Raw genomic sequence first — 17,588 nt, 5'->3', positions numbered from 1 at the left:
TTCCCCAGTTTAATATCAATAAAAGATTTTAAAAAAAAATCTGTTCTATTCTACGATCTAGTGATGATCATTCCATCGCCTCCGAGGTGAGTGCAGGAAATCTTTCAGTCATGGACTCATCTATTCGGAGGAACTAAACTAAATAATTTTGCCATGAAAAGTTGTAGGTGTTCATGTCGAGAAATGAGGCGTCAGATTAAGCTCACACTCTTCCACTGATGAGTCACGCTTGGACAGAGCCATGCTTAGTGATTCCAGGCTGCAAAGACAGCTGTCTCTTTTGGTCTTCCAATGTGTCACGTCTAAATGAGATCTTCTCGTAATGATTCCCTTGCTTTGTAATGTTGCTGCTATATATAAAAACCCTTACAGCTGTAAGGTCGTGTCAGCTGTACAAGCAGAATTTCTCAATGCTGGTTCGAATATCAGATTCTGCAGCAGGAAACCTCTCTCGGTCTCTTAGACTCCTTTTCTTTTTGAAGCAAGACATATAGGCCTCTGGTCCCTGGGCTGGGCAAAGGAAGGAACAGAAAGGAAACAACGAAACAACGTAGCAAATATGGCGCTTTCGGTACAACAAGCTGAAGAGTTACGTCTCTATCAGCAAACTTTACTCCAAGATGGACTCAAAGATATGTTGGATCACAATAAGTTTATAGATTGTATTCTGAAGATAAAAGGAAAGGAGTTTCCCTGCCACAGGCTGGTGCTGTCAGCCTGCAGTCCTTACTTTAGGGCAATGTTCCTTTCAGACTTGGAGGAGAGTAAGAAAAAAGAAATTGAACTAGAAGATGTGGACCCGGAAGTCATGGGAAAAATTCTTAATTACATCTACACTTCTGAGATCGAAATCACAGAGACAAACGTGCAGGACATATTTTCGGTGGCCAATATGCTTCAGATCCCGTCGATATTTACAGTATGTGTTTCATTCCTCCAAAAAAAGCTGTGTCTCAGTAACTGCCTGGCTATATTTCGACTGGGTTTGATGCTGGACTGTGCTCGACTGGCTGTGTCTGCCCGGGATTTTTTGTGTGATCGTTTTAATTTAATCAGCAGAGATGAAGAGTTCTACCAACTTGGTCCGGATGAGCTGATAGCTATTATCTCCAGCGACTCCCTGAATGTGGAGAAGGAAGAGGACGTGTTTGAGGTGGTCATGAAATGGGCCGCAAGGGACAAGGAGAAACGTATCGAAGCCCTACCAGTCATATTTGAAAGTATTCGCTTCCGTCTTATCTCCCCAGACTACTTAAAGAACAAGGTGGAAAAGAATGAGTTAGTAAAATCCAATATGGAACTCTTAAAAAAACTTGAGATGGTCAATGAAGCCCATAATGGAAAATTACCTGTCTTAAAAAAGAAGTCTTCAGTGAAAGAGGGAAAAGATGGGGAAACAGTAGTGAATGGAAATGTGGAAGAAGAGGAGGAAGAAGAATTGTTACCTGGGATTCTGAACGACACACTGCGGTTTGGAATGTTCTTAAGGGACCTTATATTCATGATAAGTGACACGGGAGCTGTAGCTTATGACCCCAGTGCAAACGAATGCTTCTTTGCCTCACTCTCAGCACAAATTCCCAAAAATCACATCAGTCTGGTAACCAAGGAAAACCAGATCTTTGTAGCCGGCGGACTTTTCTATAATGAGGAAAATAAGGATGATCCCTTAGGTTCTTACTTCTTACAGGTACTGTGCGTGTTTTGTAGTCTCCTGGGGCAGATAGTCACGTGGGGGACATTTATCAAAGTGTTCTGTTCTAAAAAGTGGTCAAAAGTGGTCAAAGTTGGGCAATGGGGGTGGCCAGTGTCAGGGAGTATTATAGCTGTGGAGCTCTGTTATACACTCAGACACATTACTGGGAGTATTATTGCTGTGGAGCTCTGTTATGCACTCAGGCACATTACTGGGAGTATTATTGCTGTGGAGCTCTGTTATACACACAGACACATTACTGGGAGTATTATTGCCGTGGAGCTCTGTTATACACTTAGACACATTACTGGGAGTGTTATTGCTGTGGAGCTCTGTTATACACTCAGACACATTACTGGGAGTATTATTGCTGTGGAGTTCTGTTATACACTCAGACACATTACTGGGAGTATTATTGCTGTGGAGCTCTGTTATACACTCAGACACATTACTGGGAGTATTATTGCTGTGGAGCTCTGTTATACACTCAGACACATTACTGGGAGTGTTATTGCTGTGGAGCTCTGTTATACACTCAGACACATTACTGGGAGTATTATTGCTGTGGAGCTCTGTTATGCACTCAGGCACATTACTGGGAGTATTATTGCTGCGGAGCTCTGTTATACACTCAGACACATTACTGGGAGTATTATTGCCGTGGAGCTCTGTTATACACACAGTCACATTACTGGGAGTATTATTGCCGTGGAGCTCTGTTATACACACAGTCACATTACTGGGAGTATTATTGCCGTGGAGCTCTGTTATACACTCAGACACATTACTGGGAGTATTATTGCAGTGGAGCTCTGTTATACACACAGTCACATTACTGGGAGTATTATTGCCGTGGAGCTCTGTTATACACACAGTCACATTACTGGGAGTATTATTGCCGTGGAGCTCTGTTATACACTCAGACACATTACTGGGAGTATTATTGCAGTGGAGCTCTGTTATACACACAGTCACATTACTGGGAGTATTATTGCCGTGGAGCTCTGTTATACACTTAGACACATTACTGGGAGTATTATTGCTGTGGAGCTCTGTTACACACTCAGACACACCAATATGGAGCTCCTAGAAAAGAGGGACAGAGGGATAAAAAAAGAGGGAAAGAGGAATTTAGGTCCTAAATAGGGACTGTCTCTCCTAAATAGAGGGACTTGGGAGATATGCAATGGGGGTCGTGGCATGCTGTGTAGGCAGTTCAAGCCATTGGCTGAAGAGGAACTGTCACATGTGAGATTTATTTAACAGTCAGCTACGTAAAAGCAAACTATTGGTTGTACTATTTATACTTGGGTTTTTTTTTAAATCGCACTCGTTTTATTTTTTGATTTACTTAACCTGCCTGGCAGTGGAGACATGGCATGTAGGTTGTATTAACCCCTGCAGTAAAACCCAATGTTTTCCAATACGCACAATGAGCTTTCATGATACGTTGTAGAATTATGCTCAGCGTGAAAGTCCATTTCGGCCCAATCAATGTGTCCAAATAAAAAGCTTTGATTCAGTCAGTATGGGCCAAATTTCGTCCATGCTATTATTTTGGGAAAACAATTCAGACAAACCATATGGTAGGGAAAAAGGCAAATATTATGTAGGAAAAGCAAAGAGCAAAGTTACTTGTGAACTATCCCAACTCCCTATTTACATTTAAATAACTGGACTTTTTTAGTGTCACTCCAATGACCACTAGATGTAAGCTCACCTGACACGTCAAGGCAAACCTCATAGGTGAGTCCTACAAAAACAACTCACCTTGCTGTATCAGCTAAAAGACAAAATCTCCAATGTGACAGAGAGTGGGATATTTCTAAACCCCTACACACTTATTAACCCTTAATATGGTAAAATTAACTACCAATCGTCCAAAAATTGGACAAATTACGAACTGCATGCACAAGTCTAATACATTGTGATACATTGAAACACTGTTACCGGCTACAGAATGTAATTAGACCTTATTTTTGACTATATATGTTTAAAAAAAAACAAAAAACATTCAAATATCAAAAATAGGTCATCTATCTATAAATTTATTTTAAAAATATCCAAATGCAATTTTTTTTTAAATTAATATTTTTCATAGTATTTAATGGGACACTATAGTCACCCAGACCACTTCAGCTCAATGAAGTGGTCTGGGTGCCAGGTCCCTCAGGTTTTAACCCTTCACATGTAAACGTAGCAGTTTCAGAGAAACTGCTACGTTTACATTGCAGGGTTAATCCAACCTCTAGTGGCTGTCTTCCTGACAGCCACTAGAGGCGCTTCTGCAACGATGGATGCGAAATTCGCATTCAGTGTGCAGAACGTCTATAGGAAAGCATTGAGAAATGCTTTCCTATGAACTGTTAGAATGCGCGCGCGGCTCTTGCTGTGCATGCGCATTCCGCTCCACTCAGGAGCTGACATCAACGGGGGAGAAGAGGTCACCAGCGCCGAGGGAGCCCGGCGCTGTATTAAGGTAAGTGGCTGAAGGGGTTTAAACCCCTTCAGCCCAGCGGAAGGGGGACCCTGAGGGTGAGGGTCCCCCAAGGATTATATAGTGTCAGGAAAACGGGTTTGTTTTCCTGACAGTATAGTGATCGTTTAATTATTAAAAAAGTTTATTCAGAAATATTGAATTATTTGTAAAGATTATCAAACTATTTTAAATTGAGGCAATAATACAAACGTTGCACACACATACCATACAGACATGTAAACACCACTTACACATACCATACAGACATGTAAACACCACTTACAAATAACATACAGACATGTAAACACCACTTACACATACCATACAGGCATGTAAACACTACTTACACATACCATACAGACATGTAAACACCACTTACACATAACATACAGACATGTAAACACCACTTACAAATAACATACAGACATGTAAACACTACTTACAAATAACATACAGACATGTAAACACCACTTACAAATAACATACAGACATGTAAACACCACTTACAAATAACATACAGACATGTAAACACCACTTACACATACCATACAGGCATGTAAACACCACTTACACATACCATACAGACATGTAAACACCACTTACACATACCATACAGACATGTAAACACTACCCACACCAAACGCTGCTTACACATAACATACAGACATGCTTCTCAAATCCACCATCAGTAGTATAATGCCCTGCTCGGCTACATGGGGTAGGCGTGGTGTCCCCCCAATGGTCATCTGGCGGGTTATTCTGGGGACAAAATCAGCTAATAGGAAGGGGGCCCTGTAATAAACCAGCTAATAGGAAGGGGCCCCTGTAATAAAACCAGCTAATAGGAAGGGGCCCCTGTAATAAGGCCAGCTAATAGGAAGGGGCCCCTGTAATAAAACCAGCTAATAGGAAGGGGCCCCTGTAATAAAACCAGCTAATAGGAAGGGGCCCCTGTAATAAGGCCAGCTAATAGGAAGGGGCCCCTGTAATAAAACCAGCTAATAGGAAGGGGTCCCTGTAATAAAACCAGCTAATAGGAAGGGGCCCCTGTAATAAAACCAGCTAATAGGAAGGGGCCCCTGTAATAAAACCAGCTAATAGGAAGGGGCCCCTGTAATAAAACCAGATAATAGTAAGGGGCCCCCGTAATAAAGCCAGCTAATAGGAAGGGGCCCCCATAATAAAGCCAGTTAATAGGAAGGGGCCTCTGTAATAAAACCAACTAAAAGGAAGGGGCCCCTGTAATAAAACCAGCTAATAGGAAGGGGCCCCTGTAACAAAACCAGCTAATAGGAAGGGGCCCCTGTGATAAAACCAGCTAATAGGAAGGGGCCCCTGTGATAAAACCAGCTAATAGGAAGGGGCCCCCGTAATAAAGCCAGCTAATAGGAAGGGGCCACTGTAATAAAACCAACTAATAGGAAGGGGCCCCTGTGATAAAACCAGCTAATAGGAAGGGGCCCCTGTAATAAGGTCAGCTAATAGGAAGGGGTCCCTGTAATAAAACCAGCTAATAGGAAGGGGCCCCTGTGACAAAACCAGCTAATAGGAAGGGGCCCCTGTAATAAGGCCAGCTAATAGGAAGGGGCCCCTGTAATAAAACCAGCTCATAGGAAGGGGCCCCTGTAATAAGGCCAGCTAATAGGAAGGGAACCCCGTAATAAAGCCAGCTTATAGGAAGGGGCCCCTGTAATAAAACCAGCTAATAGGAAGGGGCCCCTGTAATAAAACCAGATAATAGGAAGGGGCCCCCGTAATAAAGCCAGCTAATAGGAAGGGGCCCCCGTAATAAAGCCAGTTAATAGGAAGGGGCCCCTGTAATAAGGTCAGCTAATAGGAAGGGGCCCCTGTAATAAAACCAACTAAAAGGAAGGGGCCCCTGTAATAAAACCAGCTAATAGGAAGGGGCCCCTGTAACAAAACTAGATAATAGGAAGGGGCCCCTGTGATAAAACCAGCTAATAGGAAGGGGCCCCTGTGATAAAACCAGCTAATAGGAAGGGGCCCCCGTAATAAAGCCAGCTAATAGGAAGGGGCCACTGTAATAAAACCAGCTAATAGGAAGGGGCCCCTGTGACAAAACCAGCTAATAGGAAGGGGCCCCTGTAATAAGGCCAGCTAATAGGAAGGGGCCCCTGTAATAAAACCAGCTAATAGGAAGGGGCCCCTGTGATAAAATCAGCCAATAGGAAGGGGCCCCTGTAATAAACCAGCTCATAGGAAGGGGCCCCTGTAATACGGCCAGCTAATAGGAAGGGGTCTCTGTGATAAAACCAGATAATAGGAAGGGACCCCCGTAATAAAACCAGCTTATAGGAAGGGGCCCCTGTAATAAAACCAGCTAATAGGAAGGGGCCCCTGTAATAAAACCAGCTAATAGGAAGGGGCCCCTGTAATAAAACCAGCTAATAGGAAGGGGCCCCTGTAATAAAACCAGATAATAGGAAGGGGCCCCTGTAATAAAGCCAGCTAATAGGAAGGGGCCCCTGTAATAAAGCCAGTTAATAGGAAGGGGCCCCTGTAATAAGGTCAGCTAATAGGAAGGGGCCCCTGTAATAAAACCAACTAAAAGGAAGGGGCCCCTGTAATAAGGCCAGCTAATAGGAAGGGGCCTCTGTAATAAAACCAGCTAATAGGAAGGGGCCCCTGTAATAAAACCAGCTAATAGGAAGGGGCCCCTGTAATAAGGCCAGCTAATAGGAAGGGGCCCCTGTAATAAAACCAGCTAATAGGAAGGGGTCCCTGTAATAAAACCAGCTAATAGGAAGGGGCCCCTGTAATAAAACCAGCTAATAGGAAGGGGCCCCTGTAATAAAACCAACTAATAGCAAGGGGCCCCTGTAATAAAACCAGCTAATAGGAAGGGGCCCCCGTAATAAAGCCAGTTAATAGGAAGGGGCCCCTGTAATACAACCAGCTAATAGGAAGGGGCCCCTGTAATACAACCAGCTAATAGGAAGGGGCCCCTGTAATAAAACCAGCTAATAGGAAGGGGCCCCTGTAATAAGGCCAGCTAATAGGAAGGGGCCCCTGTAATAAAACCAGCTAATAGGAAGGGGTCCCTGTAATAAAACCAGCTAATAGGAAGGGGCCCCTGTAATAAGGCCAGCTAATAGGAAGGGGCCCCTGTAATAAAACCAGCTAATAGGAAGGGGCCCCTGTAATAAAACCAGCTAATAGGAAGGGGCCCCTGTAATAAAACCAGCTAATAGGAAGGGGCCCCTGTAATAAAACCAACTAATAGCAAGGGGCCCCTGTAATAAAACCAGCTAATAGGAAGGGGCCCCCGTAATAAAGCCAGTTAAAAGGAAGGGGCCCCTGTAATACAACCAGCTAATAGGAAGGGGCCCCTGTAATAAAACCAGCTAACAGGAAGGGGCCCGTCTAGTAAAACTAGGTGACAAGAAGGGGCCCCTGTAGTGTTTTAGTAGTGTTTACACCGGTGAGGGAATTCCAAATATTTAAAATAAGCAGCCAATCAGGAGTAGATAGCCAAGTGCTCAGGTGCATGCTGGGAAATATCACGATTTCATATCAATAAAATTATTAAAATATCTCAAATGCTGAAAATTATTCTTAAAGGCTCAATACCAAATTTTGAAAATATTTTATACTTAAGTGAAAATTCAAGGTGAATTCAAAATGAATTTCATATTTAAGGTAAAAAAAGCCGAATAGGGAAAATCCCGAAATGATTTCAGTTCAAATACCCCTGCCTTAAATTTGCAATTCCCTTAGAATTCTCACCTTTGTAAATAACCTTGATAGTCTATTTTTCTTATAGTTGATAAGTCTACTTTAAGACATGTTGTATTTTAACGTTGATTTTCTATCTTGCAGTTTGACCACCTGGACTCGGATTGGTTGGGTATGCCCCCCGTTCCATCTGCTCGGTGCCTGTTTGGCCTGGGAGAATCAGAGAACTCAATCTATCTGATTGGGGGCAAAGAATTAAAAGAAGGGGAACAAATATTGGACTCCGTCTTGTGCTACGACCGCCCGTAAGTTTAATAATAAAACATGATATTAGTCACACGTTTGGTAAACATTTGTATCTATGTGGACGCTTAGTGATAAACAACATTAATTAGCCAAGAATATATTTTAGTTGTTGAGGCATTTTTTCTCTTTGAATTCCTGACAATCCCCATGACAGATAGCCTTATTTGTATAGAAACCCATAAGGATTTTTTTTTCTGTGTGTGTAAATGATCACTATAACCCCATGACCACTTCAGTGATTTGAAATGGTCATGGGGTTATCAGTCTGTGTGTGCAACATTCCTGCTTAAAACACTGTACGCACAGAGATATAATCACTTTTTTGCAGGAGCTAGTTACCCCCATAACACGAGAGGTAGGTAGCCCATAACTATGCTCCAGACTGCGTAATATCAAATCTGTGCAAAAATGACGTCTGTTGTCAGTGCGCACAGAGCACTGGCGACGGATGTTATAATATTCTCCCTTGCTGGAGCTGCGCCTACAAGGGGAAGCTTGTTCTCCATCTGTGCACCACCACCTCCCCCCTCTCCTCCATACTTTACATTTAGTTTTTATTTAAACCCTCCTTCCCTCTCTCCCCTTGCTGGCTTAAAGCGCATGGATCCAGTTGGAGCCAGTAGCATAGTGTAAATTAAATAAATATATGTGTCCTAAAGCATTAACCCCTTAAGGACACATGACATGTCTGACATGTCATGATTCCCTTTTATTCCAGAAGTTTGGTCCTTAAGGGGTTAAGTTACTGTTATTTATAGATCTATAAAAAAAAAAATCTAAAAAGACTTATGAATGTTTGGATTTCTTAAAGGTCTGCTTTTGTTTTCCAAATCTAGGTCATTTAAATGGGGGGAGTCGGACCCTCTGCCTTACCAAGTCTATGGACACACTGTGGTATCACACAATAACTTAGTCTATGTTTTGGGTGGAAAAGGGATCGACAAGTAAGTAAAACTGGGTAAAATAATGTCAAATAAAATGATTTAAAGCATGGAGGGGAGTTACAATCAATTTAATGATGTGATAAAGACTAACTATAAAGGAATAACTGCTACTATTACTGTGTAATAATTAATCAAATACTAAACTGTTACTAAATGTTATAACTGAAAAATATATGAATAAATTAGAACTAATTTAGCTCATGTTGAAAACTGCACAATATCATGTTCATTTCTAAAAGAGATATTTGCAGTGATATTATTAAATATGCCTGATTGCATCATGTATGGGATTAAATTACACTGTAACGGAGCTCCCTGTACCCCTGGCTGGGTACCTCCGCCAAGGACTGCTTCCTACCTGGAACAGGGGACAAACCGCAGCACTTCTGCCCACAGTCGTCGTGGCTTGACTGGGGTCCTGGAACTGCTCCCTCCTGGAGCCGGATGGGGTATTCGCTGTAGACACCCCCAGGCACTGGAGGACACTCAGTCCTGGGAGCTCTAGTCCTTACAAGGACTTTCCCCGTTGAATCCTCACACTGGAACAGTCATTAGCCCTTTCCTCTCCCAGTAACCAGACGACACATAGTTCTGGGAGTACACTACAGTAAAAACATTTACATTGGCTCTCAGGTCCAGGACACACACATACAAAACAAGATAATCCCTCCCCTGTGCCTGGGAGATAATTGAGTCAAGCACTGCATTAAACTCAATTATCTCCAGGTACAAAAAACACACATTTCCCCAACACCCTAAAAATACATAAAACCACACAAAAGTTCAGGAATTTCTTGCAAGTCATAATTTGACCGACTGCACGCAAGATGCCATGCCCAAAACAGTTCCAGATAATCAGGGCTTGCGGTCGGTCTAGTTCAGTAGTTTTAAAACCGAATATAGTCAATGTTCTTACCCTGGAGCTTGTTCCCCTTGTTCGTGTGAACATTTCCACCGAACAGTGTCTTTCTAAGTGTTATAAAACCAAACACAGGCGATCATGGAAGTCCAACAGTGGTCGGGAGTTTCAGTGTCCGAAAATAGTTCCATGAACTCGACGACCAAACACCCCTGCCCTCGTTCATGCGAACAAGATGGCCGCCACCTCGTGGTCGTCCATAGGAAATGCAGCCACCCAGACGAACACTTAGAACACTGCAGTGGAAATTGCTACAAAGTATCAATTAGGATTAGCAAGCTCCAGGGTGGTCTCTGGTTTGTGCGGCTGTTCGGTTCCCGAAACATATAGTCCAAATACACGAACGAAGACTTTTATATTACATTTTACAGGGTCCAAAGTCTGTGGGCAGGAGGCTGGCAAGCAGGCTCCTCCAGGAACTCGTGGCAAACTTACTTGAAAAGGGTAGTTATTCTATTCTATTTAACATTTACACACACAAGGTTATGTACCAAAGGGAGAGCTGTCGGGAATTCAAAGTAAATTCAAATCTAAGGCCAAAGTAGTCAAACTGGAAGCATAGTCTGATTGGAGAATGTTTCCAGCTGAGCTATTTTGGCCTTTCATTTGAAATTCACTTGAAGTCCCAATAATTCTCGCTGTTGTGAATAAACTTGAAAGTCTAAAGTATAGCAAATCAATTTGTAGAGCAGTAAAGGGATCTAATTTCCTACGGTCGTAACTTTTTAATATTCTTTATAAATTGGGTTTAAAATTTCTGATATATTTTACGCAGACAGGTTTTCAGACAAATATATTGACTTCAGCTCCGCTACGTAGTGCTGATGGTCATAGTTCCTCCATTGGTTCATAATACAAAGGCCAACCGTACTATTAGAATATTAATCGAATGAAATGAGATGCAGAAATATATGCCATCAAGTGTGTTTATGTACTGTTGACAATAAACATGGACCTTGGTAAACATGATACACAATAGCAAGAATCCCAGCATCAGACGCAGGACTAGCACGAGGCGGCACTTTTGGCTAAGTCCGGTTGCCTCGTATCATTACTGACACAGACTTGATGCAATGTTGGCTAAGCCCAGTTGTCTGGCGTCAGTATTGACGCTGAAATGGAGCACAGCGTTACAATGTGCACTAGCTTAATGTATGGGAATGTGACAACAGGTCAAGGATGAGCTAGAAACACGTCTTAAAACCTTCTAGTCTAAAAAACAAGAGGGTTCTCTGCTTTCCTCAGTGGATTTATCGGCTCACAGTGAAATCCACAGCTTTCCTGCTCTTACAGTAAAGAGCCCTGTCTGTCACTGAAAGGGACATTTTTATATCACAGACTGAAAATAATGTGAAACTAACATGACAAATTGTTATTTTGCTATATTTTGAGGGTACGTGGATATTACAGTGCAAGGAAATTAAACATATGTGTTGAGGAAGCACCACCTTATACGAGCCCCTCAGCACTGCAATGATTAATTGGGCAATACGATCATTACAGTAACAAAGCGTTTTGTTTCTCTGTAGAAAGTGCCTGAGCAGGGTTTGTGTGTATAACCCACAGAAGTTTGAGTGGAAAGATATTGCACCTATGAAGACTGCTCGTTCGCTATTTGGTGCCACGATTCACAAGGGGAAGATTTTTGTAGCCGCTGGCGTTACGGATACTGGTTTGACCAATACCATTGAAGCTTATGACATCAAGAACAATAAGTGAGTAACTCCTATTCAATCAGTAGAAGTATTTATAAATAGATCACCTGCACATAGACTAGCTGCCCCGCTATTAGGCAACGAATCATAGAATCCATACACAGCCAGGGTTATACAGTCTAAGCACCAAAAGAACTATAGTTCAATGAAGCCGTTTTGGCACAGGGTGTATACTGAGGTATTTGTCTCCTGCTCTGTTACTTAAACTTTAATCATACACAGGGGGTTAATGCAGGATAAAAGAGCAAGAGATAGGACATTCTAAATTAAACAGACTGTGCAACAAAGGAAATTTAGACATTAGATTGCTCTACAAGAAGTGTTAAGGAAATGGTAATAGTCACATGCAAGGGGGGCGTGACTAGGGCTGTATAAATAAAGTGATTTAACTCCTGAATGACAGAGAATTGAGCAGTGAGACTGCAGAGGCATTATCTATACACCACAACCACTCCATTAAGCTAGATTTGTTTTGTTGCTTATAGTGTCCTTTTAAGGACAAAATAACTGAACTAGAAACAACTAATAGGCAGAGAATTTGTCTAGCTTAATGTATTCTGTGATGAAATTAAAAATGAAATCATGGTTAGTAAATAAAACTGATAACGTAATACCACTGGTTCTTGAAACCTAGCTTGTGCCTGAAAATGTGATCCCTGTACTATTTCCAGCATGTCATCCTTTGTTAGAACAGGCTTATCCTAAATTGGGTGCCAGGCACATGCCCACAATAAATAGGTCACTCAGCTAGTTCTACCCTTGAAGATTGGGTTGCTGAAAGATAAACAAAAGTGAGATCATAACGGAGTGGGGAGTAGACAGGACCAATTTAGTCTCCAGAAATAATGGAAAATTACTTCTTTTTAGGTGCGTTATTTTAACCCTCCCCAAAAATTCATGGTAATCGGCAAAATAATTGATTCTGAAAATTTGGCTTGAACCAATTGCATGAAACTTTTTTTGCACAGGTCTACCTGACCCGTTCTTTGGACTATAAGCAGTCTACTCAGTTACAAGATCACATTTGGAAAGTCTACAGGAAAATTCTTCCGCATAGATAACTGGTCACCATTAATCACATTCAGAGCCATCTAAATTCCCAGTATTAAATTATTATTGCTATTTACATAGCGCCAACCTATTCCGCAGCACTTTACAAGATTATGAAAGTGGAAAATGTAGCAATAAATGAAACGTTTACTAAATATTTCAGAAACAATAGTAAAATACATGATTAAAAATAAGGTCTCATTAGATGGTAGTGATGTCTTTTCTCGATTTTCCAGGTGGGAAGATTTCACTGAGTTTGCGCAGGAACGCAGCTCTCTCAGTCTGGTCAGCATGGACGGGACACTCTACGCAATCGGAGGATTCGCAACACTGGAGACTGAAACACAAGAACTGGTACCAACAGAGCTAAACGACATTTGGAGGCGAGTCAAAATTAAAAGGCAGATAAAGGTCACAAAAAAAAAAAAAACACTTAAAAGGAATCTATAGTGCCAAGAAAAACAAAGGCTCCTGGAGTGCCCCCCTCCCACTTACCTGACTCCAGCACCGATGTCCCTCGGCGCTGGGTTAGGATCTGCCCACACTCCTCCCCTGCCAACATCAGCCGGCAGGGGAGACCTAATGTGCATACACGGCAATGGCCACGCACGCATGAGACCTCCCCATTGGAAAGCATTACTCAATGCTTTCCTATGGGAAAAATCTGACGCTGGAAGTCTATGAGGACGTCCAGCGTCAGATAACGGACCAAAAGTCAGTTTGGATTCCGGAAGTGCCCCCAGTGGTTGTGTGTTAAGACAGCCACCGAGGGCAGACTTAGAGCTGCAATGTAAACTTTCTCTGAAACCACAAAGTTTTACATTGCAGCACTAAGTGCTAAAGGGTCACAGCACCCACTGGGTGACTACAGTGTCCCTTTAAGACAACCTTTTAACTGAACAAAATCCCGGAAATCTTAGGTTTATAACCACCACTACAACTAAGCCAAACACTATCCTATTGTGTACACGAGATCTGCACAAGCTGAAGAAGACACAAACTATAGCCCATCATTATTCTGTGTAGCGTATATTACATTATACTAAAATAAAATGAGCATGTTTTACTGATAAGTAAAACATGCTCATTTTATTTTAGTATAATGTAATGTGGGGGACTTCTGGGTACTGCACACACCTCATTAAACCATACTGCTTCTGAACACACCATGCGGTGGATGTGAGTCACCGGCTGGGGAGTTCGGCATTCTCACTGTGAGTTGGAGAGGGGCTATAAGCACCAGCCATTGTGATTACACACAGCGCTCCCACAGCATTTATACAGATTTCCCATAATACAGCCTGATTGAAGACAACTGGCTCGGAGGATTTCCGCAGTCGGACTACTTGTGGCCTAAATGTTTAAATTAATTTTGAAAACTAAACATCTAATCTTGCAAATAGCGGATTTCACGGTTTCCACGTAACAGGATTATTTACTAACGTGAGAACTCAAAGTGAATTCTAAATTCAAGGCCAGAGTAGCCAAACTGAAAGCATAGCTGATAGAAAATGTTTGTAATTCGGCTATTTGGGCCTTAAATTTAAAATGTACCTTGTATTCTGACTTTAGTGAGTAACCTGTATGTTCCCAGAACACAAAGTGAAAACACCATATCTTCCTCCACTGCTGCTGAGGTCAAACCAGACATTTCAATTCTGATTGTGTATATATATATATATATATATATATATATATATATATATATATATATATATATATATATATATATATATATATATATATATATATATATATGAAAAGATTTTTTTAAACTTTTTTTTTTTTTATCCCATTTCAGGTATAATGAAGAGGAGAAGAAATGGGAAGGCACCCTCAAAGAAATCCGATTTGCATCCGGAGCCACCTTCCTGGCTGCTCATTTGAATATTCTCCGATTAACAAAAATGTAGACAAGCCCAATCACACCATGTTTTAAGAAAGATCTAGAGATCGTGCATAGAGTTAGTGCAGCCCGGTGAGACCTCAGCATTGGAGGAAGGGCATCGATTTATTACACTATAAATGAAAGGTTCACCCACTCAAAGAGGCTTAAAGCCAATCTCCGTTAATGTAACAAATGTCTTACAACGACCGCAACGCATATATATCGGAAGTCACCGAGTAAACAGTCACCAAAGCCACTGCAATGAGGGGAAGGGTAACCTTGTCCTCCTAAAAAGAAACATCAAAACCTCTTGTAAGTTGGCTCACAGAACAGTTATAATCTTCCCTGTATTTAAAAGTCAAATAGATAAAAAGTATTCTCCTTAAAGCAGAAGCGTGTGTCAGACGGCATCAGTGTTGGCATTGTAGGAGAAGTGAAAGATCTACAGGTTTCAGCGTACTTTTACTCGTGAATTTTTGGGAATTCTAAGTGATTTTCAAATTTTACACCAGAATAGCCAGACTGAAAATAAATGGAGGATTATTCCAATTACGCTATTGTGGTATAAAACGTAAAATTAAATTTTAATTTCTCTACATTTCACCCGGTAGCAAATAAGATACTGTTTTGACAACCATTTATGGCTCCCTAGTTTGTTTGTTTTTATATAAAAGGTTTATTCTCCCATTTCTAAGAAATAGTATTTTTATTGAACTTACGGAGTTTCCACAATCTATTTTTGGAGCTGTATCTAGCTGTAACTCCAGTTCTGGGAAACAGGTGGCGCTCCAAGCATCGTGGAACATCAGCTTTGAAGAGGTAAATTAAGAACAGTTTGAGAATAACCAGTTGGAACACTCAGATCTAAACTATACCCTTCCATTGTATTCCGGGTAACTAAGCTGTCAAACCCTAACCAGGCTAAAATAATCAAATTGCAAACACCCAAATAAGACTGGCCGCAGGACCACCAAAATTAAACTACACACACTTTAAAAAAAATAAAGTCCAATTTTGCTTTATACAACAAACAAAACCATATTTTTATTGCACTATTGGAATTGCTAGGAAATAGAAGTAGATGATTTTCACGCCTGTTAGCGCCACCTTGTGTATGGCTGTGAAATGCAGCCCCATATGTATGAGAATTAACTAAAATATAAATCATTTGCATACGAGGGCATGATGAATACAGAAACCAGTTACAATAAATATTTTTGGTAGAATACAGTATAGATTGTTCTTCAGTGTTACATGTAATGCAAATAATCCAGCTCTTTCACTGTGGGTTTTTTTTGTTTTGTTTTTTATATAATATATTTTTGAAGGTGAACATTTGTAGAATTTTGATAGATTTTTTTCTTCTAATACAAATAAAGTTTGCAAGAAAAAAAAAAGTCATTTAATCTTTCTGGAATTGTCTGGTTACATAAATAGCAATTTCAATGCATTTTTTATTTTTTTTAATATGGTCAATGGTCTTACTATTTTGCAGACATGTTTCTGACCAAAAAGGTACTGTCGCTTACGTGTGAATGAGTTTCGCACAATGTCTCATGTAGTTTCCATGGTGAGATTTAGGCAAATCAATTTCAAGAGAGGATTTAAGCGCTTGGCAACACCAATCAGAGAAGAGATTTAACAGGTTTCTTGGGGGGAAAAAAATCCCTTCAATGTGTAGTACGGCAGAATGTGAGGGCACACAGGGTACCATCGGTATTATTTAAAGGGCTGAGTAAGGAACCAGTAGAGCTCAATGTAATGGTGCTATGAGTCTATCAATCCAAATTCTACCATAATAAGTGTGTGATGCACCAGAACTGTCCAAAATCCTGCGAGCTAATCACCACTGGTCACATCCCCTCCTTAACAAGCCCATGTCATGTGCAGCACTTTCTCCCAGCTACAAAACGGTTCCAGAAACCCGGAACAGCCACAATACCTCCAGCGGGACCAGGCGGTACTTGCATGGAACTCTAAGTCGGCCTGTTCCAGTGCGGCTGCCTGGTGAAATTAACGGCCGTTCTTACTCTCTCAAATTAACACATAGGAGAGCAATTTTTGGAGGGGAGGCAGAGGGGGGTCAAGGAACAATTACTACCCAAGATCCCAGGGGAGTCCCCCATTTCCATTAGGAAAACAGACTTTTTCGGTGACCAGCACTTCGCCGTGACAGCCTGAAACTCCGCATCGGATTGACATGTAAACTTAGCTTGGTCAAACTTCATTCAACAATTTATCATGCTAGGTACATCCCATCCGGCCGCTTTTTAGAAACTTTGTTTAGAGGAACGAGAGATGTACGATTTGTATGTCTAACTTATGTTTAAAGAAATATATTATACGTTTATTATTTGGCTGTCCTGGTGTCTGGGGACCTAATTTTATTTTATTTTTTTAAATTACCCTTTATACAGAGATTTTTGGGGATGTTTTATTGTTGTTGTTTTGTTTTTTTAAATCTATATCGGTTTTAATAGAACCAAACAAAGAACAGGTTTTGAACTGTACCTTGGATGTGCCACCTTTAATTATTAATGCAATTGCTATTTATTTAAAAAGGAGGAACAGACCCATGAGCAGAGAGAATACAGGACCAGAAAATTCTGAATAAAATACAAAAACATTTCAACATTAGTGGGTTTGTGGTGCTTCAATATACAAAATAATCTGTGCTTTATAGGCGCTTTTAAACAAAATTAAAACAAGTGCTCTTTGATACAGCTGCTCACACACAAAAAGTGGGATCTCTCCAATCCCTCCAAATTCAATGAATACAGAATACACTATTTCCACAACCCGTGTGTAATAGTGAAAGTGCGTAGCGCTAAAGAATATTTACTTACTCCCCGAATTTCTTTAGGGGTGCAAATAGTCTCCTGATAGCTAGAAGAA

The 17,588-nt window shown here is 41.1% G+C and overlaps 1 protein-coding gene across 1 annotated transcript; it reads left to right on the top strand.

Moving 5' to 3' along the window:
* Positions 1 to 355: 355 nt before the first annotated feature.
* Positions 356 to 15,116, top strand: KLHL40 (kelch like family member 40). Its single transcript, XM_063452790.1, has 6 exons — positions 356 to 1,690; positions 8,016 to 8,176; positions 9,014 to 9,121; positions 11,570 to 11,755; positions 13,042 to 13,188; positions 14,607 to 15,116. Exons 1-6 carry the CDS (start codon positions 560 to 562, stop codon positions 14,716 to 14,718), a joined length of 1,845 nt encoding a protein of 614 aa, XP_063308860.1. The 5' UTR covers positions 356 to 559; the 3' UTR covers positions 14,719 to 15,116.
* The last annotated feature ends 2,472 nt before the right edge of the window (positions 15,117 to 17,588 follow it).

Source organism: Pelobates fuscus, chromosome 4, assembly GCF_036172605.1.
Source record: "Pelobates fuscus isolate aPelFus1 chromosome 4, aPelFus1.pri, whole genome shotgun sequence".
NCBI lineage: Eukaryota > Metazoa > Chordata > Amphibia > Anura > Pelobatidae > Pelobates > Pelobates fuscus.
Note: the sequence above shows the minus strand (reverse complement) of the source record. Positions and strands in the feature narration are given on the sequence as shown.

Excerpts from the sequence above, each read along its gene's own strand:
- KLHL40 (XM_063452790.1), top strand. The coding sequence starts at position 560 with ATGGCGCTTTCGGTACAACAAGCTGAAGAGTTACGTCTCTATCAGCAA. Across the intron at positions 11,756-13,041 it reads TATGACATCAAGAACAATAA|GTGGGAAGATTTCACTGAGT; the intron begins GTGAGTAACTCC and ends TCGATTTTCCAG. Across the intron at positions 13,189-14,606 it reads GAGCTAAACGACATTTGGAG|GTATAATGAAGAGGAGAAGA; the intron begins GCGAGTCAAAAT and ends ATCCCATTTCAG.